A 25,363-nucleotide genomic window follows, 5' to 3' on the forward strand; every position below is an offset into this window, starting at 1 on the left:
TAGTTCCCGTTGTTTTTGGTGTCTGCCCCCAGTGGGTAAGCTTGGTTCAGTGGGTTGTGTAGGCTTCCTGGTGGAGGGGACTGGTGCCTGTGTTCTGGTGGATGAGGCTGGATCTTGCCTTTCTTGTGGCAGGACCGCGTCCAGTGGTGTGTTTTTGGGTGTCTGTGAACTTATTATGATTTTAGGCAGCCTCTCTGCTAATGGGTGGGGTCATTTTCCTGTCTTGCTAATTGTTTGGCATGGGGTGTACTGCACTGTAGCTTGCTGGTCTTTGGGTGGAGCTGGGTATTAGTGTTGAGATTGAGTTCTCTTGGAGAGCTCTCGCCAATTGATATTACGTGGTGCCGGGAGGTCTCTGGTGGTCCAGTGTCCTGAACTTGTCTCTGCCACGTCAGAGGCTCAGTCCTCACACCTGGCTGGATCACCAAGACTTGTCCACCCTGGCCCGCCTCCTCCCCTTGTGTCTCCTCTAACTTCCACTTGCATTAACTTCCTTCTGGTTCCCAACTGGAGAGCACAGATTGCACCTGCTCCGAAGGCCATTGGGGGCCTTGCCTCACCTGCTGCTCAGCCTCCGTTGCTTGTACTCATTGTAGGCTTGATTTGCATTTTATGGTTTACTTTGCTGTGCAAAAGCTTTTAACTTTAATTAGGTCCCATTTGTTTATTTTGGTTTTTATTTTCATTACTCTAGGAGACGGATCCAAAAAAGCTATTGCTGCAATTTATGTCGGCGTGTTCTATCTATGTTTTCCTCTAAGAGTTGTATAATATCCAGTCTTATGTTTGTCTTTAATCCATTTTGAGTTCTTTTTTTGTGTGTGTATATGGTGTTTGGGAATGTTCTAATAACTTCATTCATTTACATATAGCTGTCCAGTTTTCCCAGCACCACTTATTGAAGAGACTGTCTTTTCTCCATTGTATATGCTTGCCTCTTTTGTCATAGGTTAGGTGATCATAAGTGCATGGTTTTATCTCTGGGCTTTCTATCCTGTTCCATTCATCTATATTTCTCTTTTTGTGCCAGTAACATAATGTTGTGATAAGTGTAGCTTTGTAGTGTAGTCTGAAGTCATAGAGCCTGATTTCTCCAGCTCTGTTTTTCTTTCTCAAGATTGCTTTGGCTATTCAGGGTATTTTGTGTTTCTATACAAATTGTAAAAATGTTTTGTTCTAATTCTGTGAGAAATGTCATTAGTAATTTGATAGGGATTACACTGAATCTGTAGATTGCTTTGGGTAGTAATGTCATTTTTACAATATTGATTCTTCCAATCCATGAAGATGGTATATCTTTCCATCTGTTTGTGTCATCTTTGATTTCTTTCATCAGTATTTTACTGTTTTCTGAGTACTGGTCTTTTTCCACCTTAAGTAGGTTTATTCCTAGGTTTTTTATTCTTTTCGATGTGTTGGTAAATGCAATTATTTCCTTACTTTCTTTTTCTAATCTTTTGTTGTTAGTGTATAGGAATGCAAGAGATTTCTGTGTATTAATTTTGTATCCTGCACCTTTACCAAATTCATTGATGAGCTCTAGTAGTTTTCTGGTAGCATCTTTAGAATTTTGTAAGTGTAGTATCATGTCATCTGCAAACACTGACAGTTTTACTACTTCTTTTCCAATTTGGATTCCTTTTATTTCCTTTTCTTCTCTGATTTCTGTGGTTAAGACTTTGAAAAGTATGTTGAATAAGAGTGGCAAAAGTTGACATCCTTGAAGTGTTCCCAATCTTTGAGTAGATGCTTTCAGTTTTCCACCACTGAGAATGATGTTTGCTGTGAGTTTGTCATATATGACCTTTATTATGTTATGGTAGGTTCCCTCTATGCTCACTTTATGGAGAGTTTTTATCATAAATGGGTGTTGAATTTTGTCAAAAGCTTTTTCTGCATCTATGGAGATGATCATATGGTTTTTATCCTTTAATTTGTTAATATGGTGTATCACATTGACTGATTTGCATATATTGAAGAATCCTTGCCTCCCTGGGATAAATCCCACTTGATCAGGGTGTATGATCCTTTTAATGTATTGTTGGATTCAGTTTGCTGGTATTTTGTTTCGTATTTTTGCATCTGTGTTCATCAGTGATATTGCCCTGTAATTTTCTTTTTATGTGATATCTTTGTCTGGTTTTGGTATCAGGTTGTTGGTGGCCTCATAGAATGAGCTTGGGAGTGTTCCTTCCTCTGACATATTTTGGAATAGTTTGAGAAAGGTAGGCATTAACTCCTCTCTAAGGGTTTGATAGAATTCACCTGTGACTAGTCTAGTCCTGGACTTTTGTTTGTTAGAAGATTTTTAATCACAGTTCAGTGATTTTTTAATCAAATTCAGTCCTTGTGATTGGTCTGTTCATATTTTCTGTTTCTTCCTGGTTCAGTCTTGGAAGGTTGTACCTTTCTAAGAATTTGTTCTAGGTCATCCATTTTATTGGCATATAATTGCTTGTAGTAGTCTCTCATGATCCTCTGTATTTCTGTGGTGTTCTTTGTAACTTCTCCTTTTTCACTTCTAATTTTATTGATTTGAGTTCTCTCCCTTTTTTTCTTGTTGAGCCTGGCTAAAGGTTTATCAATTTTGTTTATCTTCTCAAAGAACCGGCTTTTAGTTTCATTGATCTTCGCTATTGTTTTCTTGGTCTCTGTTTCATTTATTTCTGCTCCCATCTTTATGATTTCTTTCCTTCTACTAACTTTGGAATTTATTTGTTCTTTCTCTAGTTGCTTTAGGTGAACCGTTAGGTTGTTTATTTGAGAGTCTTCTTGTTTCTTGAGGTAAGATTTTATTGCTATAAACTTCCCTCTTAGAACTGTGTTTGCTGCATCGCATAGGTTTTGGATTGTCATGTTTTCATTGTCATATTTATCTAGGTATTTTTTTGATTTCCTCTTTTATTTCTTCAGTGATCCATTGGTTGTTTAGTGACATATTGTTTAGGCATCATGGGTTTGTGTTTTTTGCCTTTTTTTCCTGTAATTGATTTCTAATATCATAGAGTTGTGGTTGGAAAAGATGCTTGATATGATTTCAGTTTTCTTAAATTTACTGAGGCTTTATTTGTGACCCAAGGTGTGATCTATCCTTGAGGATGTTTCGTGTGCACTTGAAAAGAATGTTTATTCTGCTTCTTTCGGATGGAGTATCCTATAAGTATCACTTAAGTCTAACTGATCTAATGTGTCATTTATGGCTTTTGTTTCCTTATTGATTTTTTGTCTGGATGATCTGTCCATTGGTGTAAGTGGGGTGTTAAAATCACCCACTATTATTGTGTTACTGTCTGTCTCCCTTTCTATGGCTGTTATTAGCCTTTGCATTATATATTGAGGTGTTCCTATGTTGGGTGCGTATATATTTACAATTTTGTTATATCTTCTTCTTGGATTGATCGCATGATCATTATGTTGTGTCCTTCCTTGTCACTTGTAACAGTCTATATTTTAAAGTCTATTTTGTCTTATAGGAGAGTTGCTACTCCAACTTTCTTTTGATTTCCATTTGCGTGGAATCTGTTTTTCCACCCCCTCACTTTCAGTCTGTATGTGTCCCTAGGTCTGAAGTATGTCTCTTGTAGACAACATGTATGCCTGTCTTGTTTTTGTATCCATCCAGCCAGTCTGTTTCTTTTGGTTGGAGCATTTAATCCATTTACATTTAAGGTAATTATCGATATATATGTTCCTATTGCCATTTTCTTCATTGTTTTGGGTTTGTTTTTGTAGTTCTTTTTTCTTGCCTTTCTTTTCTTGTAGTTTGATGATCATCTTTAGTGTTGTGTTTGGGTTGCTTTTTCTTTTGTATGTGTATCTCTTGTAGTTTTTTGGTTTGCGTTTCCCATGAGGTTTTGGGAAACCTATATATATACATGGTTGTTTTAATTTGCTGGTCTTAAAGTTTTAAGTTGCTGGTCTTAAAGTCTTTAAGTTGCTGGTTTTAAGTTGCTGGTCTCTTAATTTCAAATGCAATTCCTATTTCCTGCATTTGTACTCGCCTCTTCTTACAGTTGCTAATTTCGATGTCATATTTGTGTATAGATGATTTCCTGATTTTACTGTGTTTGCCTTTGCCAATGAGCTTTCCCATTTGTTATTGTCTTATTTCTAGTTGTGACCTCTTTTTTTTTTTTTTCCCCTGCCTAGAGAATTTCCTTTAGCATTTCTTGTAAAGCTGGTTTGGTGGTGCTGAATTCTCTTAGCTTTTCCTTTTCTGTAAAGTGTCTGATTTCTCCATTGAATCTGAATGAGATCTTTGCTGGGTAGAGTATTCTTGGTTGTAGATTTTTCCCTTTCATCACTTTAAATGTATCATGCCACTCCCTTCTGCCTGCAGAGTTTCTGCTGAAAAATCAGCTGATAACCTGAGGGGAAATTCCCTTGTATGTTATATGTTGCTTTTCCCTTGTTGCTTTCAATATTTTTCTTCATATTTAATTTTTGTTAGTTTGATTAATGTGTGTCTCAGTGTGTTGCTTATTGGATTTATCCTGTATGGGACTCTCTGTGGTTCCTGTACTTGGGTGACTATTTACTTTACCATGTTAGGGAAGTTTTCAACTATAATCTCTTTAAATATTTTCTCAGGCCCTTTCTCTTTCTCTTCTTCTTCTGGGCCCCCTATAATTCGAATGTTGGTATGTTTAATGTTGCCCCAGAGGTCTCTGAGACTGTCCTCATTTCTTTACATTCTTTTTTCTTTATTCCATTCTGCAGCAGTGATTTCCACCGTTTTGTCTTCCAGCTCACTTATCCGTTCTTCCTCCTCAGTTATTCTGCTATTGATTCCTTCTGGTGTATTTTTCATTTCAGTCATTTTATTGTTGATCTCTGTTTGTTTGTTCTTTAGTTCTTCTAGGTCTTTGTTAAACATTTCTTTTATCTTCTCGATCAGGGCCTCCATTCTTTTTTCGAGATCTTGAATCATCTTACTATCATTACTCCGGATTCTTTTGCAGGTAGATTGCCTATCTCCTCTTCATTTACTTGTTCTTGTAGGTTTTATCTTGCTCCTTCTTCTGCAGCATATTTCTCTGTTGTCTCATTTTGTTGTTCTTGTAGGTTTTTGTCTTGCGCCTTCATCTGCAACATACTTCCCTTTCATCTCATTTTGTCTAACTTACTGTGTTTGTGGCCTCTTTTCCACAGGCTGCAGGATCGTAGTTCCTCTTGCTTCTGGTGTCTGCTCCCTGGTGGGTGAGGTTGGTCCAGGGGCTTGTGCCATTATCCCCTTGTTGGGGGTGGGGACAGTTGACTGGTGTTGTGATGACCAGAGCTTGCCCTGGATATAGAGTGGGGCCTCCCCTTTGTGCTGTCGTTGTTACTGACGTGTCAGGGGCAGGGTCTGCTTCCTAGTTGTTGGAGTAAAGGCCCCCAGTTCTGTTTCTTAGCTGTATTTCTGATCTCTGGTGCTAGGTAGGCAGGATTGGATCACTCCCACTGAAGGAGAGAAGCCACTGAGTGTTCCTCCTCTGGAGCTGTTCACCTATGAATGTGCTTTGTTGTGTCCCCTTTCGTCCATTGTGCAGGCTCACAAAGTACACTGTTGTTGGCACTGCTCTCAGTCCCACCTTAACTCTGGGTATGCTGGCAGTTGGCCCTGGTAACTCTCAGGCATTTTTTTTCCCCAGGCCACCAGCATAGATTCACCAAAGTCAGTTCCCAGGACTGCAGTAGTCGTGTACCTGGATCCATCGTGGGAGCTATGGGGGCAGCTCAGACTCTGGCCTGGCCCAACCTCCCTGTGTAGGTGCCCAAAAAGCCCACATCTGCTAAAGCCAGACTCACCTCAGCTGCAGGAGCACTTGTTGTCCGTTCAGATGTTCCATAGGTGCTGAATTTAGGAGGCTGTCAGCAGAGGTGTAACTCTGTGGTTCGTGCAGCCACGAGGAGAGATTTCAGCTCTTCTTCCTTAGTCACATGGCCCCTGGGGCTCAGCTGGGGTTTCAGCCCCACCTCTGTGTGTGTTCCTCCCACCAGAGTCTGCTCTGTATGTTGCTGTCAGGTGGGAGGGGGCTAAAGCAGTGATCAGGGCCAGCGGGCCTCCCAGCTGGGAGGGAGCTGAGGCAGCGACTGGGGGAGCAGGTCACCCAGGTGGGAGCGAGGGGCCGAGGAGGCAGTGATGGGGGCGTGTGAGCCGGCTCCAGCAGGAGCCCTCCCTAGTGCCCATGGAGACAGGGGCTGGTGCCCGAAGAGAGAGGCTGCAATGGCGGCCCCACCCTTTGCACATCACTCAACAGTGGCGCTTTGCTTCTTTGTCAGTCCAGGCTTCCTCCACGAGCATTTCGGGTTGCAGAGCTTCTCACTCGCATCCTCTCAGTCTGTCTCCTCACGGCCAACAGCAGTCCCCTCCCCGGGTCTGCTCTCTAAACCCTGTGTTTCAGCCCCCAGCCCCCATGTGCACTAGCAGATGCCTTTCTCAGGCTGGGCCACACAGGGCTGTGGCACGGACCACCTTTATGGGTCTCACTCTGTCCTGCCTGCCACAGGCCAGTTGCTGCTCTCTCCTCCAAGCCCCTGGATCTCCCTTTCTGTCCCTGTTGATCTCCCCACAGGTGAGGGGGCTTCCCCAGATGTGGGGACCTCTCCTCACCTTCAGCTGTCTTCCAGGGGCACAGGTTCCATCCTGCTTCCTTTCCCCTTCTTTCTTCTGTCCTACCCAGTTGCATGAGGATCTTTCTTGTCCTTTTAGGTGTCCAAGGTCCTCTGCTAGTGTTCACCGGTGCTCTGTGAGAATAGTTCCACTCGTAGCTGTATTCTTGATGCATTTGTGGGGAGAGATGAATTTCACGTCCTCCTCCTCTGCCATCTTGAGGATATCATGTCAGCTTTTATAATCAATTATTATCATATGACTTAAAATTCTATATACACTTAAAGAAAACTGACTTTGATGACAAAAACCAAGTCCAAGCCAATCTGTCCACCTAGCTGTGTTAATTCAGACAAGTTGTGCCTTTCTGAGCCATAATTTTCTCATCCCGAGCAAGGAGTGGCCACATGTGCTTTTCTGCCAGGCACTTAAGAAAAGGAACTTCCTATCTGCAAGACTAATTTTATTGTAATGAGGCCATATGAGCAGAAGGTTACCTTTGGGTGTCAGAGATCCTCACCTCACACTTATCACCCCAAAATGTGTGCTTTCCTGTCAGTCTGGAAGTCACTGCTTTTCTTTGTCTGCTTAAGGACCCCTGTTGTTTACAAGATGTGTGGTTTCCTGCCATCTGGCCTGTGTCCCCCTTTCTCTGCTCATATCTAGCTAACTGCCTGCTCTAACATTCCCCCCTCAAGAAGTCTGGACCCTTAAAATCTTTTAAGGGGCACGGGTCGATGGTCTGTCTTTTTTAACTGCTTCAAGCTGAGCATGGGTGTTTTCCCTACCTGTGGGTCTAAATCTCCTTGCTTATCTATCAGAGATAGGGGTCTTGGGTTGTTTAGAGTGGTAGAGATGGAGAGTGGGGAGTAGAAGGAGGCAGCAGCCTTACCCAGTGGGTGTTGATGGTCCCTATCTTCAGGTGGGATGGGTTGAAATCCCTGGCATAGCATCATTTGAAGTTGGAGTTGTTGTATCCTAGAGGATAGATGTTTAGCTAGGTGGTTAAAAATACAAGGACCAAGGAGAAAGATGAGAAATAAAGATGGGCCTAGAAATGGAAGAAGCCAAGTATATCCTGGAAACCATCCCTTTAGGGTCTCAGTCCATTCCTGCTTCCCTTGATTATACTTCCCTTGATTATACCTGCTTTCCTTGATCACAGATTTCTTGAACATTTACTTTTACTTCTCCTGTGACATTAATATATATGTAGCATGTTTTATTTACGATAGCACAAACCCCTCCTTGGCTTGCTAGGAGATAGTCTAGGGCTCGATGGTTGTTGAAGGCCACCTCTGCCAGGGAATCTAGGGATTTTTGTAAGAGTGTGAGAGAGTCTCCAGTTCTCTTTAGTGTGCTGTCCAGGGAGGAGGTTAGATACGTCAGGGTTGCCTCATTGTAGGTAAATTTTCCCCAAAGGGCAGCTTCACCTCGGGTCCCCATATTTCCTGCTAGCACCAAACCAAAGGCCCTTTTTTGTCTCACATGGGTCACACTGAGGATGGTTATTTGGGCTGGAGCCATAGTTCCCAAGGTGTAGTCCCCATAATGAAGTGTGGCGTCTAGATGTGAGAGAGCAGTGGCCTTGGTTATTATGAGGTCCCACATAGGCATAATAACCCAGGCGGTGCTGGTAAAGCAGCATCACTGGTTTGCTTATACAGCTGGCGAAAAGTTCTGGGAGGCGGGAGACAGTTGTGGAGAGGTCCCATCTGCATTTTTTGGATTTGGTCCCTGGTTTGGAGTGTCCAGGGTGAGGTCTGTATTCAGGGATAGTCATGGTAAGGGAGTGTCTGATATAATAGCTAGCACAAGCAGTTCCGTTGGCATTAGTTAGTGAGCTGTCATGCATACATGGGTTTTGTTAGGGGTGCAGATGAAATGTAAAGAGGCTGGCGCACTATATCACTCCAATTTATAGGCTTAAAGTTATGCAACGACAGGCTTAGGCATGTGTTAGAGGCTTAAGGGCTGAAGAGGGGTCTGTGTGTCTCCTCTGAGTATTGCTGTGACAAGGTGTGCATCCTAAGGTTTGATCGCAGATTAGGGAGGTTTTGGGGATATTTATAGCCCTCGAATAGGGAGGTGTCATGCGGTAACAGAGCGGAGGTGGCCTTTCCCATGTAACGATTAAGGAAAAATCTTGCCTGGGGTAATTAAAAGAAGATTGGTTAAAAGCTGAGAATACAGTATGGCTGTTGACTGCGTAGGCCTTGAGGCTGGAACTAATGTCTCCTGGGGTGGTGGGTTGGGGATGGCAAACCCAAGAGAGATTGAGATTTTACCCTTTAGCAATAACCCAGGAGTTATTGACTATTCTGTTATCTTTCCATGTTAAGTCTTGGGACCAAAGAGATTGGATAGGTAAGAAGAGAACAAGTAAGAGCGGGGGTAGGGTCCCTAGCGTCTTTCAGAAGGAGAAGAAAGGCTGCGGGCCACCTTTGGGTTTTTGGCAGGTCTTATCAAACCCAGCCCGGACAGAGGACTTCCCTCTTGGGTATAGGTGCAGAGCTAAAGCAATACTCATAAAAGATTCCAAGAGCGAGGAGGAGATCGAGGAGGACAACAAGTATGCAAATCCTCCACAGTATTTTGGTTATTTTGTGGGTGGACTGGGGTATCGGAGGGCAAAAAAGAAAATAGTGGCTCTGGGTAATCAGCCTTGGATCTGTGACATTTCTTTGTCCTTCCTGAGTAAGAGCTTCAGGTCCTGAAGAGGCTCTCGCATCCACCTGGACTCTTTTGGCCATCCAAGGTCCTCCATGTCCTGTGAAGACTCAGGGGGAGGGGTAGGTTTAATTCTAGGAGGGTGCGCCCAACTAGTGACCCCTGTAGTTTTACTACAGTAGGAGTGCTGAGAAGGACATAGTAAGGCCCTTTCCAGTTGGGCAGTAATTGATGAGAGGGGGACCCTTCTCTCCATGTTTTTAGGAAGACAGAATCTCCTGGCTGAACCTGCATGGAGCCTGTTTCCTGGCTGGGGGCTGGCAAAACCTGATTTCCATATTCTGAAATTGTCATTTGGACTTGCTGGAGATTAATTAGTTACCTAATGAATTCACTGCTTTTGGTGTCTACCAAGATATCAGAGGATAAAAGGGGCTTAAGTCATTTCAAAGGGGCTGAGCCTTAGCCCTGTTTTAGGTGTGACCCTGGTTCTCAGGAGGGCTATGGGTAAAAGCTTTGTCCAAGGTTCTCATGTCTCTTGACAAAGCTTAGCTAGCATTCTTTTTTCTTTTTCTTTTTTTTCATTGAAATGTAGTTGATTTACAATGTTGTGTTAGTTTCAGGTGTACAGCAAAGTGATTCAGTTATATATACATATATATGTATTTTTTTCAGATTATTTTCCCTTATAGTTTATTACAAAATATTGAGTATATAGTAGGTATTTGTTGTTATCTATTTTATATATAGTAGTGTTTTTTCATTAGTCCCAAACTACTATTTATCCCTCCTCCCCTGCCACCCCAGCTTTCCCCTTTGATAACCATAAGTGTGTTTTCTATGTCTGTGGGTCTATTTCTGTTTTGTATAAAAGTTCATTTGTATACTTTTTCTAAGATTCCACATATAAGCGATATCATATCATATTTGTCTTTCTCTATCTGGCTTACTTCAGTTATTATGGTAATCTAGGTCCATCCATGTTGCTGCAAATTGTATTATTTCATTCTTTTGATGGCTGAATAGTATTCCATTGTATATCTGTACCACGTCTTCCTTATCCATTCATCTGTTGATAGACATTTAGGTTACTTCCATGTCTTGGCTATTGTCAATTATGGTTCAATGAACATTGGGATGCAGGTATCTTTTGGAATTAGGGTTTTCTCCAGATATATGACCAGGAGTGGGATTGCAGGATCATCTGGTAGCTATATTTTGTTTTTTTACAGAACCTCCATACTTTTCTCCATAGTGACTGTACCAACTTGCATTCCCACCAAGAGTATAGGAGGTTTCCTTTTTCTCTACATCCTCTCCAGAATTTATTTGTAGCCTTTTTAATGATGGCCATTCTGACCTCATTGTAGTTTTGATTTTAATTTCTCTAATAATTAGTGATGTTGAGCATCTTTTCATGTGTCCTTTGGCCATTTGTATATCTTCTTTGGAGAAATGTCTATTTGGGTCTTTAAATTGTTTGCTTTATTTTGATATTGAGCTGAATGAGCTGTTAGTATATTTTGGAAATTAAGCCCTTGTAGGTCACATTATTTTCAAATATTTTCTTCCATTGTGTAGGTTGTCTTTTAGTTTTGTTTATGGTTTCTTTCACTGTGCAAAAGCTTTTAAGTTTAATTAGGTCCCACTTGTTTATTTTTCGAAAGAAATTGAAGATGACAGAAAAAGATGGAAAGATATACCCTGTTCTTGGATTGGAAGAATCAATATTGTCAAAATGACTAAACTACCCAAGGCAATCTACAGGTTCAGTACAATTCCTATCAAATTACCAATGGCTTTTTTCACAGAAGGAGAACAAAATATTTTTAAATTTGTATGGAAACACAAAAGACCCTGTATAACCAAAGCAATCTTGAGAAAGAGAAACAGACCTGGAGGAATCAGGCTCCCTGATTTCAGACTATACTACAGAACTACAGTAATCAAAACAGTATGGTACTGGCACAAAAAACAGACATATAGATCAATGGAACAGGATAGAAAGTCCAGAAATAAACCCACACACCTATGGTCAACTAATCTATGACAAAGGAGGCAAGAATATACGATGGAGAAAAGAAGTATCTTCAATAAATCGTGCTGGGAAAACTTGAAAGCTACATGAAAAGAATGAAATTAGAACATTCTCTAATACCACACACAAAAATAAACTCAAAATGGATTAAAGACCTAATTTAAGACCAGATATTATAAAACTCCTAGAGGAAAACACAGGCAGGATTCTTTTTTAAAGTTGATTGCCCTTTCTATCTTCCCTGGTGATTGAGGCCTCCAGCCAGCACGGAGGTGGTAGCAAATGCCTAGGGCAGTAGAGATTTGTTGTGTAATCTTAGCCACAAAAGAGGGGCCATTATCACTTTGTAAAGACCGTTGAAGTGTGAACCAAGGAATTATTTTCTTTCATAATGCCTTCGTTACCTTCCTAAGCTCTCTGGTCCTTGTTGGAAAGGCATCCTTCCACCCAGTGAAAGTGCCAATAAAAATTAGGAGGTATTTATCTCCCTGGGAGGATGGCATCTGGGTAAAGTCTTCTCCCAGATAAGTTCCTCTTCTTTGGATGGGCTGGAGGAGGGGTGGGGGCCTGTTTTCCCTCTGGGCTGTTACGGTAGCATATGTTACAGGCCTTTGTGATTTCTAAGATAGTCTGAGAAAGGCCTATGCCAGAAAAAGCTTTTTCCGCCAGGCTAGTCAAAGCATCCCTCCCCAGATGAGAGGAATCGTGGAGTGCCTTTAAAATTTTCCATTGTAATGCTCTGGGCAACATTATTGTACGTTCCTTAATCCACCATCCCTCGGGGGCCCTTTTGATATCCCCTGGTTCTAGCCTACTTTATTTCCTTATTTATATACTGGGTGGCAAAAGCAGGCTGGGGGTTGGTACATGGAGGGAGTAAGGTAACCTGAGTTGAAGGGGTTTTCAGAGCTGCACTCTTTGCTGTCTTGTCAGCCAGGTTATTTGCTTTTACTAGTGTGAATTTCCCTTCTGGTATCTCTCAGAGTGGATAACTGCCATTTCCTTAGGGTCTTGTACTGCCTGTAGGAGTTCCAAGATCTCCTGGCAGTGCTGGATTGGGGAGCCCCATGCAGTCAGGAGTCCCCTGTGTTTCAAGAAGGCAGCATGTGCATGTAACACCAAAAATGCATACTTAGAATCCGTATAGATATTGATCCTCTTGTCTTTTCCTAGCCCTAGAGCTCGAGCTAAGGCTAGAAGCTTGGCTTCTGGTGCCAAGGTTTGGGGTGACAGGGCATCAGCCTCTGCGAGCTCATGTAGATCTACGATGGCGTACCCTGCTTTCTGGACGCCATCATGTATGTAGCTGCTTCCATCAGTAAACCAGGCAGCATCAGGGTCCTCGAGGGGCTGGTCCCTAGGGTCAGGTCTGCTGGAATACCCCTGTTTGATGGTCTCAGTACAAGAATGAGACAACTCCCCTGGGCTTTCTCTTGGCATACAAGTAGCTGGATTTAAGGCCTGACATACTTTAAGGGTCACTTCAGGAGTGTCAAGAAGGATGGCCTGATATTTTGTGAGGCAGCCTCCCGTCAGCCATTGTTGTCCTTTAATTTCTGATACTCCCTGTACCTGGTGTGGGATTAATACTTCCAGGGGTTGATCCGTGGTGAGTTTTGTGGCCTCTTCGACTAGCAGGGCTGGCTGCTGTGGCTCTCAGACAGCGTGGCCATCCTGAGGCCACTGGGTCCAATTGCTCGGAGAGATATACCACTAGCCATGGAACTGGCCCTACTTTTTGGGTGAGAACTCCCAGGGCTATTCCGTTTCTCTGAGGTAAATAGAGTAAAGGGCTTGTTACGATCTGGGATCCCTGTAGGGCTCGGGCACCAGTCAGGGCTGTCTTCAATCAAATGCTTTTTGTAAATTCCCTGTCCAATACAGAGGTTCTGTGTCCATTCCCTTCAAGGCCTTATACAATGGTTTTGCCATGAGACCAACCCTGGGGATCCAAATCCTGTAAAACCCAGCCCTTCCTGAGAAGGTTCTGCGCTGTTTCTTTGTGTGTGGTCATCGTAAATGGAGGATTGCTTCCTTATGCTGGGTCGTAAGGGTGCGCTTCTTTTGGCTTAGAACATGTCCCAGGTAGGTGACCCTCTGGGAGGAAATTTGGGCTTTCTGGGGGGATACTTTATACCCCTGGAGGCCAGGAAACTGAAGATCTGTACAGTGTTTTGGTCTGAAGCTTCCTTTGAAGGGCTGCAGATAAGGAGTCATCTGCATATTGTAATAATGCCCTCATATCTAACTTTAGTTTCCTTAGTTCCAAGGCCTTGCCAAACAGGTTTGGGCTGTCCTGGAATCCCTGAGGAAGGACAGTCCAGGTATATTACTGGGTCTCATTAGTGTCTGGGTCAGTCCATTCAAGAGCAAAAATGTATTGAGAATCAGGGCGAACAGGTATACAGAAGAAGGCATTTTAAGATCAAGGACTGTAAACCAGGTGTATCCTTGGGGACCAAGTAAGGATTGTGTATGGGTTGGGAACAATTGGATGAAGAGGAATTAAGCTTCACTTAAGATTCAGAGATCTTGGACCATTCTATATTCCCTACTAGGTGTGAGGACAGGTAGGATTAGAGTATTACAGGGAGATTGACATGGCACCAAAAGCCTATATATATATATATATATATATATATATATATATATATTTTTTTTTTTTTACGGTGCACGGGCCTCTCACTGCTGTGGCCTCTCCCATTGTGGAGCACAGGCTCCGGACGCGCAGGCTCAGCGGCCATGGCTCACGGGCCCAGCCACTCCGCGGCACGTGGGATCTTCCCGGACCGGGGCATGAACCCGTGTCCCCTGCATCGGCAGGTGGACTCTGAACCACTGCGCCACCAGGGAAGCCCAAAAGCCTATATTTGATAAATTTTGAGATTAGGGGTTGGAGTCTCTGGTTTTATGGGGTGTTGCTGCCTGGAAAGGAAGTTGTTAGTTTCTTTTAGGGTGATTTTTATAGGAGTGACAAACTTTGCCTTCCCTGGGATTACCTGATCCCAGACCTGTAGATCTATAAGTTTTTCTGGGGGAATATTTTGGGCTGGACTGTCATGTCTTGTATAATACATAGTCCAGCCAAAAATATTCCTTGCTTTTGGTTTTCAGGGAGAGTAAGAGTCACCCCCAAGGCTGAGAGAAAGTCCCTTCCAAGTAATGGTCTAGGGCATTCAGGCGTGACAAGAAACTTGTGAGTTATAAGTATCTTTCCCCAGGTGCAAGGTAGAGGGGTGGTGAAATGTTTTAGCTTTGGTCTTCCTTCTACTCCAATAAGAGAGCAGGTTTCGGGGGCAAGGGGCCCAGTGTGAGAAGTCAGGACAAAGTAAGTGGCTCCCGTGTCCACTAGAAACTGGAGAAGTTTACCTGTCACGTCTTCTGCAGTTCTTCCTGTGTGGTGATGACGGTCTCCTCAGGAGCCCTGGGAGGTCCTGGGTCCTGTCAGTCAAACACTGCCGTGACTGGCGTGGGGGAATTACCTCACTTGCTTCGGAGCTGGGGGCATGCCCTCCTCCAGTGGTGTACCTTCTTACAGTGTGGGCATGGCATCCTGGGTGTAGCTGGGACCTGTTTCCTGGGCATTCCTTCCTCTAGTGTTTGGGGCTCCCACAGCTAAAAAAATTTCCCTTTCCTGGCAGGGGTCTTCTGGGAGTACTTTTGGGGTGACCAGGTGGTGGGTTAGGTCTTGTCGTGACGGCTGCCAAAAGCCTAGCCTGCAGTCGTTCCTTTCTTAAGTCACACTGTTCCTTCCTTTCCTCCTCAGCCTGGTCTCTGTTGCTAAAGACTCTGAAGGCCGTATCAATACAAAGGTTGAGAGGCGTCTGGGGCCCCATGGCAAGCTTTTGAAGCTTTCTATGAGTGTCAGGGGCTGATTGGCTAATGAAGTGGGTTGCAAATACTATGTGTCCCTCAAAAGTGTCTGCATCTGCATTCATATACTTTCTGAGAGTACCTATTGATGCCAATCGGTCTTGAAGTAGGATTGGATTTTCATCTTGGCCTTGGGTGATCTCTTTAACCATATCATAGTTAACAGGGTTAATTATGCATTGTTTCATCCCTTCAGTAGGGCAGAGGATCATGTGATCCCTTCTAGTGATACCAGGCTGGCCTGGCCAATAGTCCCAACTGGGATCCATTAGAGGCGCTGCTGTCATGTCCACAGGGCATTGGTGAGGTTGGGTGACATGCAATCCATCGGCATATGTTTGAGCCTGTGCCCAAATATGGGTCTTTCCTCAGTGGTGCAGCAGTGGGAAAGAACAATATTTAGGTCCTTCCAGGTAAGGTCAAAGGATAGAGTTAGTCCCGGGAATTCTTCAGTGAGCCAGCGGGGGTCCTCGGAGAATCAGCCTAAGGGAGTGCAGCAGTGGGTTGGACAAAGACAAAGGGGTGTGGGGCTTCCCTGGTGGCGCAGTGGTTGAGAGTCCGCCTGCCGATGCAGGGGACACAGGTTCGTGCCCCGGTCTGGGAAGATCCCACATGCCGCGGAGCGGCTGGGCCCGTGAGCCATGGCCGCTGAGCCTGCGCATCCGGAGCCTGTGCTCCGCAATGGGAGAGGCCAGAGCAGTGAGAGGCCCGCGTACCAAAAAAAAAAAAAGAAAAAGAAAAAGGGGTGTGGACTCCAGTAACTCCCTGAGGCCCACTGACTACTTCCTGAAGGAGGCTGGGAAGCTCTGGCTGACTGCTGGTATGGAAGGGTAAAGAGGCTATAGGGCAGGGGAGGAGCTGAAGATGGTGAAAGAGTGTGGGGCTTGGGGCTTCTGTCTGGGGCTTGTGTTCCTCCACAGATGCCACTAGAGCGGGCTTTGGTGTAGCCTGAATGGGTCCCAGCCAGCAACGTTCCCTAACATAGGACTTGCGTAGCTCCAGGTTCTCTCTTAGGACCTCAAAAGCCTGAACATAAGGAACTTCTGTTCATTTAGATGTCTAACTGTAGGATGTTATGCATTATAGTTGAGGCTTCTATTTTCTGGTCAGGCCTCATCGTCCTCAAGTTTATATTGGGGCCAGGCTGAAAGAAAGCACGTTTTTTTTCACTTTAAACAATCTAGAGGAAACTTGTCCTAGGGAATCAGAATGCACCTGAGGGGTCAGGCCTTGGGGATGGAAGAGGTGTTTCCTATCATTCCTTCAGGGAGATGGTGCTCCCGTAACAGAGAGGTGCACTGGCGTTAGGAGGTCCCGTGGCAGTTCCCTAGGACAGGACTTGTTCCAGGTGTCCCTGTCCACCTAGTCCCTTCCATACTAGTCACAATGGGGGTTAGTTACTCCCCCATATGGCGATCCTGCTGGCCCCAGCATCCTGGGGCCTGTGTCCTATCGTGGTGTCTGCAGTACCCAGGATGAGTGGCCGTCCTGAAGGTTTCTCTATAGATTCTGTGGCCAACGATTAATCTCTGTGTTCTGGGGTATGTACTTCTAGAACAGACATCCTCATAGTTCCAGGACCTATTTAGGTTACAGCTTTTTTTCCCTAAGAGGATGGTATATTTCTGGAAACAGGCACTGGCCATTAAGGGAGGTGGTTTGTGGAAAATCTTCTCTTTTCCCTTCCCTTTTGTGGGCAGCACCCCCTGGCCTGGGTGCTACCCTGCCCCCGCCCCCAGAATGCTCCATGCAGCGGGCAGCGCCACCAGCCGGGGGTGGGGGGGATATGGTGGCCCAAGGTGGAGGCACTCTGTCTGCACTTGGTGGGATGGAGGGCCCGACAGCCCTGTGAGAACACTCCCAATCACGCAACCCAGCGGAGGCAAGCATGGCAAACGGGGGTCATGTGTCCCTGGGGCGTGGCCATGTGTGCGTCCCGCCCCCAGCATGAACTGCCCCGTGCCCACAGTGTGAATTGGGGGCGGGGATGGATCCCGCTTGTGTGGCGGACCGTGGAGGGGGCTGGCCGAAGGCAGGGCGCCGTGCAGAGGCGAGTGGAGAAGGATGGCAGCCCAGATGCAGCGCCACCGCCGCTGGTTCCAACCGCACGGGGCAGGACTGTCCCCCTTCCCAACACCAGGGGTTATGTACACAGACCACCCACGGCACAAGGGAGCTCCCGAAGGGACCGTAACAGCCATGGGCACGGTGCGAACTCTCTTACAGTCTGAGTAAGGCTGCATTTTATACTTCCACACAATTGAACCCGAGGACAGCTAATTAAATGGTGGATAAGGCAAACCCAGAGGGCAAAGCTCCTATGGTTTGGGTCCCTAGCCGCCTGTGAGAATGCTTGGAAACTTCTCCTGACGTGCCTTGCGAGTAATGAGAGGTATAAGACCTAACGGCAAGGTTGGAAGATGCCTGGCAGATTCACTTTCCCCATTTGCAGCAGAGTAAGGCACGAAAAAAAATGCAAAGTAAAAGATAGGGATACAGAGAGAGACAAGGATAGCCAGGCATAGGTGGACCAATAATAAGCCTATAAGGGTAGCTGCAGGGAGTGGCTGGTGGTATGCTTTTAACTGTGTGCCTAAAAACGCTGCCCGGAAATTGCCTTGCGGTGGGCGGACAGACCTATTGTCATCCGGAGGAGAGTCTTCCAGTGGCGAGTGCCCTAGCGGCTTTTAGATGCTCGACTCCTGCTCACATCTTTGCAACAACAGGTCCGAAAATGGGACAGACAATAAGAGAGGGAGAGAGAGAGAGAGGGAGGGAATGGAGGGGGGGAGAAATGAATGGCAGGAAGCAAGGCAGCGCCTCTCAAGCGTAAGGGAGGCGAGAGGCTGAGGCTTACCGAACTCCCCTGGCTGCCTCGCCAAAGATGATACTGGCAGCTAATTTCTTGTCTCGTCGCAGAAGGAATTCAGGGACAAGGCGGGAGGTCAGGAAAGTAAAAAAAGGGTTTATTTAAGCGATTGTATGCTCCCTAGGGGAGAGCAGCCAGGCTCCGGTGAGTAGCTGCCCTGAGTTTCTCTGGGAAACTTCTTATGTGGATGTAGAAAAGAAGAGGTGGAATATTCATTTGGGAGGGAGAGGTTTGGGGGTTCTTTTCCCTGATTTTCATCAGCCCCACCTTCCTGAGGGGAGGAAGGATTTTTGTCCTTATTTAGCCTTGATTGGAAGTATCGTGGCATCGGTGCACGATAAGAACTTCTTATATGCAAGGTTAATTTTATTGTAATGAGGGCATAGTGACCAAAAGGTTACAATGGACACCAGAGATTCCCGCCTTTTCCCACCTTTGTCTGCCTTCAGGACACTTGTCACCCCAAAATGTGTGGTTTCCTGTCGGTCTGGAAGTTCCTACTTTTCTCTGTCTACCCAAGGACCCCGGCTGTTAGGTGTGTGGTTCCTGCCATTAGGCCATTGCCCACCTTGCTCTGCTCCTATCTAGCTAACTGCCTGCTTTAGCTGTTTATCTTACAGAGTAGGATCAAGAGATGTTTCCATAGAAAAGAAGTGGGGTAGGAATAGATGAAATAAGAAAGGGAGAAAAATGGCTGAGAGAGTGGAAGCAGAGACATGAAGATAGGATATTATGATACTCTTTGTGATTGTTTGAATACTTGAAAATTTCTGAGGGGATTACATTTCTTCAGTGTGAGTTAGGCAGCCCTGAGCTTAATCACAGAAGTAGAGTCCCAGTGCGTTTGTAATTCGTGCAACATTTCCTGGGAGATTTAATAATAACGCCAATGCAGAAAATCTGCCCCTTCCCCTTTGAGGCCTTGAGACGGAAACAAAGAGGTACCCTCCTCCTCTGTCGGCCACTGACAGCACCAGTGACAGTTTCTAAAGTGACCAGCTCTGCGCCTTTAGTCTTCCTCCAACACTGATGGCCAAAGGCCACGAGTGGAAGGAAGCTTCCTTTCCTGAATTCAGCCTTTCTCTGCTTCTCCCTGAGCACTTGTCTGTCACCGGCCAGGGCTCTAAAGCCAGGAGCCATCAATCAGGAGAGTCTACAAGAATCCGCAGAATCCAGGGGACAACTAGGAATTTGTTCGCTCACCTCTCACTTGTACTGTTGTTTCACGTCAACTCTGACTTCGGCATTATGAACAGAAGACCTGAATCTGTCAGACTTTATGTCCCAGAATAACATTTATTCCTCTCCGCTGCGTGCTTCCTCTGAAGTGTTTTGTGGCAAAGGGGAACGTGGTCTTGGATGTTTTGTGGAGCTGACCTCATTTATTTTATCCAGACTCCTCAGAACATGAGGTCACCTCCTTGAGCAGGACTGAGGATTCCCACAGCACGGACAAAATGACTCCTTCACCCAAATAAAAATGTTACTGAGAAGTTTAGTATGAGCCTCCCCAGAATGTGCCACTCTGGCATGTGGATTACTTTGAGCTGAAGTCAATCAAGCCTCAGAAGACTCAGGAAGAGCTTTTTACCTCCTCCTTAAGTGTCTAAAAGAATTCAGATAGAAGGCCTGGTCCAGGAAGAGAACCATCACCAGGGGTAACTATAGAGAGTGTGGGCTGGTGTGGGAGGCCGGGGGGAGCCCAGCAGGGCCTGTTTGTTCTACCTGGCACGGCAAAAACTTGTTTACCAAATATTTGCTCTTGCCGCCGTCCTGTGAATTGTCTTCCTTCCCTTTGAAGGCCCAGACCCCACTCTCTTCTCCTGAGCTCAGGATGGCACATAAGCCTCAGTTGCCTCACTGTTGGGAGTCTCTCATGTCTTTGTGGGGCTCACGTACATAAAAAAATTGTTTTTCTCCTGTGAACCTGTCTTATGTCCATTTAACCTGCCAAAGAACCTAGAAAGGAAGAAGGGCAAAGTTTTTCAAGACAAATGCAAAATCTAAGTACCACAGCTGTGATGTGCCAATGGGCTGAAAAATGACAGTAGATACCCAGCACTGCCCTTGGTACACAGTACCTGTTCAATTAGCATTGGAACGTTTCATATATCACTTACTGGTGTGCCAGTCCTCCTCCAGATTAAGACAGAAAATGAATCCCTATTGTTGCATGGAAATGAATTTGCCCTGAATAAGGAAGAGTTCTTAAAATGAAAGCTGATTAAAAATTAAAATGATGCGGGAGACAGTGATTTTTCTGTTATTGGTGGTTTCCAAGAAATCTGGATGACCCCAAGACAAGGAAATGACAGGGGTGGAGCTAGGTGATTCAAAATGCTCCACAGCTCTGAGGTTCCGTAATCATAAAAGCAGAAAACTTGCTAGCTACAGGGACGTATGACAGGCCTTAAGGTAGTGTCTGGATTGCGCTAGACACACACAACTTACAAGCTCAAGGCTTTTTGATGCATCCCAGTTATAAGTGAAATGGAGAAAGAGGGTGAGAAAGTTAAATAGTTTAATCAGAGCAGTTTTACAATTCTAAAATTAACAAGCAGACCTTGTAATAAAAGAGCTCCAATATTTGCAAAATGACCTTGCTTCCATTCTGAATCTCTTTTTTATTTGTAAAGATTCGCATTACATTTAAAAGGACTCAAAATGGAGTGATTGATATATTATTATCCGTGTTTTTTGATGCAACTGATGAAATCCCTGAATGGATATTGCTTCAGCTTTGATATTAAAAAAATGGCCTGACAAGAAGTCCTTAATCCACAACTGATCACAGGTGGCCGAAAGAAAGAGAAAAACCCAGAACTACTGTCAAGTTCATAATGTATCACATTGTTGGTGGATGACACTGGCTCCAAATATACAATTAAGCCCACGACACTTTATTACTATGAATATAATTATCATGAAAGTTCTTTCACGTGGATCAACTTGCTTCTGAAGGTTTTCTTGGTTCGTTTAAACTTGCATAATAAACATGCAATGAATTATTTCTTTTGAAAGTATATTTTTTGCAGTCTTTTTGTTTTCATACAAAGATTTCATAAAGTTGCAATATTGCATCAGAGCATTACCAGAATAAGAGCACAGGGGGAGGGGAAATGGGAATCTGGATGAATGAGAAGAACCTCCTCTCATCCTGAGACAGGCCACCCGTCTTTTTTAAAAGGTGCACGCAAACTGCTTTTCTCACCCTCCCCCACCAAAGAAAAGCATGAAAAAAAAAAAAAAAACCCTCACAAAAATCAATCTAACTAAGAAAAAAAGTCGACATAAGGAAAATAAAGATGTTTTTTCATGCACATATCTTCTGCATAGCTCAACCCACATATAGTAAGGCACTATTTCCCTTCGTAACTGGTGTCCACGGCAATCTGGTAAGTGCTACAGTGCTCTGTGACCATTAGAGAGTTCCTTTCTGGATGGTGAAATAAAGAGGCCGGATGAGTGTGGCTGCCACGCTTCTCTGTGAAAGCCCCATAGTGCAAGCTGATTTCCAGGAGTCTCAGAAGGAAATCTGTGTGTGTAACAATTGAGAGTCTCCAGAATGGTTTTCTTTCCAAAGTTCCTATTTTGTCCTTGTATGAATTTAGATTATTCTTCAGTCATTATTCTCAAAGAAAATACACTAGGTGGGGGGAAAAGCACAGTCAAGTCTTCAGAAACACAGCTTCACTGCTCCGAGAAAGCATATAATGCTGGCAATTCAGAAAATCAGCAGATGTTTCCAAGGGAACAGAGAGAGAGAGAGAGAGAGAGAGTCTAGAAACAGAAGAACAGAGACAAAGACAGAGAGAGCGTGTCTGTGTGTGTGTGTGTGTGTGTGTTTGTTTTCGGAGGTGATCTGGGACTGAGATTAATTTAGCTGGTCTTCGTACTGTTTCCGGAAACAATCCCCAGCGGGGAAAAATTCCCAGCACCTTTCTTGATACATCTTCCAAACATAAGATTCCTGTAAAAGTAAAGGCAATGTGTTAAGAACATGTCTTTCCCTAGGATCTCTGTGTTACCACAAAATATAAGATAGAAAGAGACTCAAATTTGTTATTTTACATACATATATATATGTGCCACATACGTATAATGGTGTATTACACATAGTTATAATCCCAAATTCATTTAGATAGTTCCTAATTATACCAGGTCTTATTTATTTCTACTAATAAATAATCAATCTTCATCCTGACTGTAATATAATAATGATAAAAACCTATTTGTGATATATGATTTCGAGGGTTCCTTAAAACTATTGTTTTTGTTTAATTGTACCATTCAAATTCAAACTATTAACAATGGCAGGTGAATATTTGTGGAGGGAGAATTTCAAATAGCTCGGGCAGAACCTTAAACATTTAATATGCAATTATTTATTTTAATTTTTAAAATTGAAGTATAGTTGATTTACAGTGTTGTTAGTTTCAGGTGTACAGCTAAGTGATTCAGTTATACACATACATATATTTTTTTCTCAGATTATTTTCACTTACAGGTTATTACAAAATATTGAGAATAGTTCCCTGTGCTATACAGTAGGTATTTGTTGCTATCTATTTTATATATAGTAGTGTGTATATGTTAATCACAAACTCCTAATTTATCCCTTCCACTCCTTTCCTCTTTAGTAACCATAGATATGTTTTCTATGTTTGTGGCTCTGTTTCTGTTTTGTATATAAATTTATTTGTATCATTTTATTTTTGGTTCCACATATAAGAAATATCATATGATTTTTGTCTTTGTCTGACTTACTTAACTTAGTATCATAACCTCTAGGTCCATTCATGTTGCTGCAAAAAGCATTATTTCATAATTTTTTATGCCCAAGTAATATTCCATTGTGCACGTGTGTGTGTGTGTGTGTGTGTGTGTGTGTGTGTGTGTATCACATCTTCTGTATCCACTCATTTGTCAGTGGACATTTAGGTTGTTTCAATGTCTTGGCTATTGTAAATAGTGCTGTAGTAAACATTGGGGTACATATCTTTTCAAATTAATGGTTTTCTCCAGATATATACCCAGGAGTGGAATTGCAGGATCATATGGTAGCTCTATTGTTAGTATTTTAAGGAACCTCCATACTGTTCTCCATAGTGGCCGTACCCATTTACAGTCCCACCAACAGTGTAGGAGGGTTCCTTTTTCTCCACACCCTCTCAGTATTTATTATTTGTAGACTTCTTGATGACAGCCATTCTGACCGGTGGGAAGTGTTACCTCATTGTAGTTTTGATTTACAGTTCTCTAATAATTAGCAATGCTGAGCATCTTTTCATGTGCTTTTTGGCTATCTGTATGTCTTCTTTAGAGAAACATCTATTTAGGTCTTCTGCCCATTTTTGACTGGGTTGGTGTTTTTTTTGATATTAAGGTGTAGGAGCTGTTTGTATATTTTGGATATATTTTGTATGTCCTTTGTCAGCTGCATCATTTGCAAATATTTACTCCCAGTCCGTAGGTTTTCTTTCCATTTTGTTTATGGCTTCCTTTGCTATTCAAAAGATGTTAAGTTTAGTTAGGTCCCACTTGTTTATTTTGGTTTTTATTTCCATTACACTAGGAGACAGATCCAAAAAGATACTGCTGTGATTTATGTCAAAGAGTGTTCTGCCTATGTTTTCTTCTAGGAGTTACACAGTATCCAGGCTTACATTTAGGTCTTTAATCCATTTTGAGTTTATTTTTGTGTGTGGTGTTAGGGAGTGTTCTAATTTCATTCTTTTACATGTAGCTGTCCAGTTTTCCCAGCAGCACTTATTGAAGAGACCGTCTTTTCTCCATTGTATATTGTACCTCCTTTGTTGTAAACTAATTGACCAAAGGTGCGTTGGTTTATTTCTGGGATTTCTTTTTTTTTAATTGTTATTGGAGTATATAATTGGTTTACAATGTTGTGTTAGTTTCTGCTGTACAGCAAAGTGAATTTATATATATATATATATAAATGAAATAATTACTATGAATATAATTATCATGAAAATATATATATATATATCCCCTCTTTTTTAGATTTCCTTCCCACTTAGGTCACCACGGAGCATAGAGTAGAGTTCCCTGTGTTACACAGTAGGTTCTCATTAGTTATCTATTATATACGTAGTAGTGTATATGTGTCAATCCTAATCTCTCAGTTCATCCCACCCCCCTTCCCCCTTGATATCCATAAGTTTGTTCCCTACATCGGTGTCTCTACTTCTGCTTTGCAAATAAGTTCATCTGTACCATTTTTCTAGATTCCATGTATAACTGATATTCCATGATATTTTTTCTTTCTCTGATTTACTTCACTCTGTATGACAGTCTCTAGGTTTGTCCACGTCTCTGCAAATGGCACTATTTCGTTCCTTTTTATGGCTGAGTAATATTCCATTGTATATATGTTCCACATCTTTATCCATTCCTCTGCTGATGGACATTTAGGTTGCTTCCATGTCCTGGCTATTGTAAATAGTGCTGCAATGAACATTGGGGTGCATGTATCTTTTTGAATTATGGTTTTCTCAGGGTATATGCCCAGTAGTGGGATTGCTGGGTCATATGGTAGTTCAATTTTTAGTTTTTTGATGGACCTCCATACCATTCTCCATAGTGGCTGTACCAATTAACATTCGCACCAACAGTGTAGGAGGGTCCCCTTTTCTCTACATCCTCTCCAGCATTTATTGTTCATAGAGTTTTTTGATTATGGCCATTCTGACCGTTGTGAGATGATACCTCACTGTAGTTTTGATTTGCATTTCTCTAATAATTAGTGATGTTGAGCATCTTTTCATGTGCCTCTAGGCCATCTGTATGTCTTCTTTGGAGAAATGTCTATTTAGGTCTTCCACCCATTTTTTGATTGGGTTGTTTGTTTTTTTGATATTGAGCTGCATGAGCTCTTTGTATATTTTGGAGATTAATCCCTTGTCAGTTACAAATATTTTCTCCCATTCTGAGGGTTGCCTTTTCATTTTGTTTATGGTTTCCTTTGCTGTGAAAAAGCTTTTAAATTTAATTAGGTCCCATTTGTTTATTTTTGTTTTTATTTTCATTACTCTAGGAGGTGTTATCTAAAAAGATCTTGCTGTGATTTATGTCAAAGAGTGTTCTGCCTCTGTTTTCCTCTAGGAATTGCATAGTATCCGGCCTTACAACTAGGTCTTTAATCTATTTTCAGTTTATTTTTGTGTATGGTGTTAGGTAGTGTTCTAATTTCATTCTTTTACATGTAGCTGTCCAGTTTTCCCAGCACCACTTGTTGAAGAGACTGTCTTTTCTCCATTGCATATTCTTGCCTCCTTAATCATCGATTAGTTGACCA

At 43.2% G+C, this 25,363-nt stretch overlaps 1 protein-coding gene across 2 annotated transcripts in view; it reads right to left on the reverse strand.

The window, feature by feature from the left end:
• Nucleotides 1-21,919: 21,919 nt before the first annotated feature.
• The window catches only part of RYR2 (ryanodine receptor 2), a gene marked incomplete at both ends in the record, with an annotated part of 711,173 nt that continues 707,729 nt past the window's right edge, over nt 21,920-25,363 (reverse strand). For both annotated transcript variants that reach the window (XM_082854592.1, XM_082854593.1), the window contains one exon: nt 21,920-22,015. In XM_082854592.1, the coding sequence (XP_082710718.1) occupies nt 21,920-22,015 (96 nt within the window). The remainder of the gene's footprint in view (nt 22,016-25,363) is intronic.

Source organism: Leucopleurus acutus (genome assembly GCF_964270905.1).
Source record: "Leucopleurus acutus genome assembly, chromosome: 14".
Classification (NCBI taxonomy): Eukaryota; Metazoa; Chordata; class Mammalia; order Artiodactyla; family Delphinidae; genus Leucopleurus; species Leucopleurus acutus.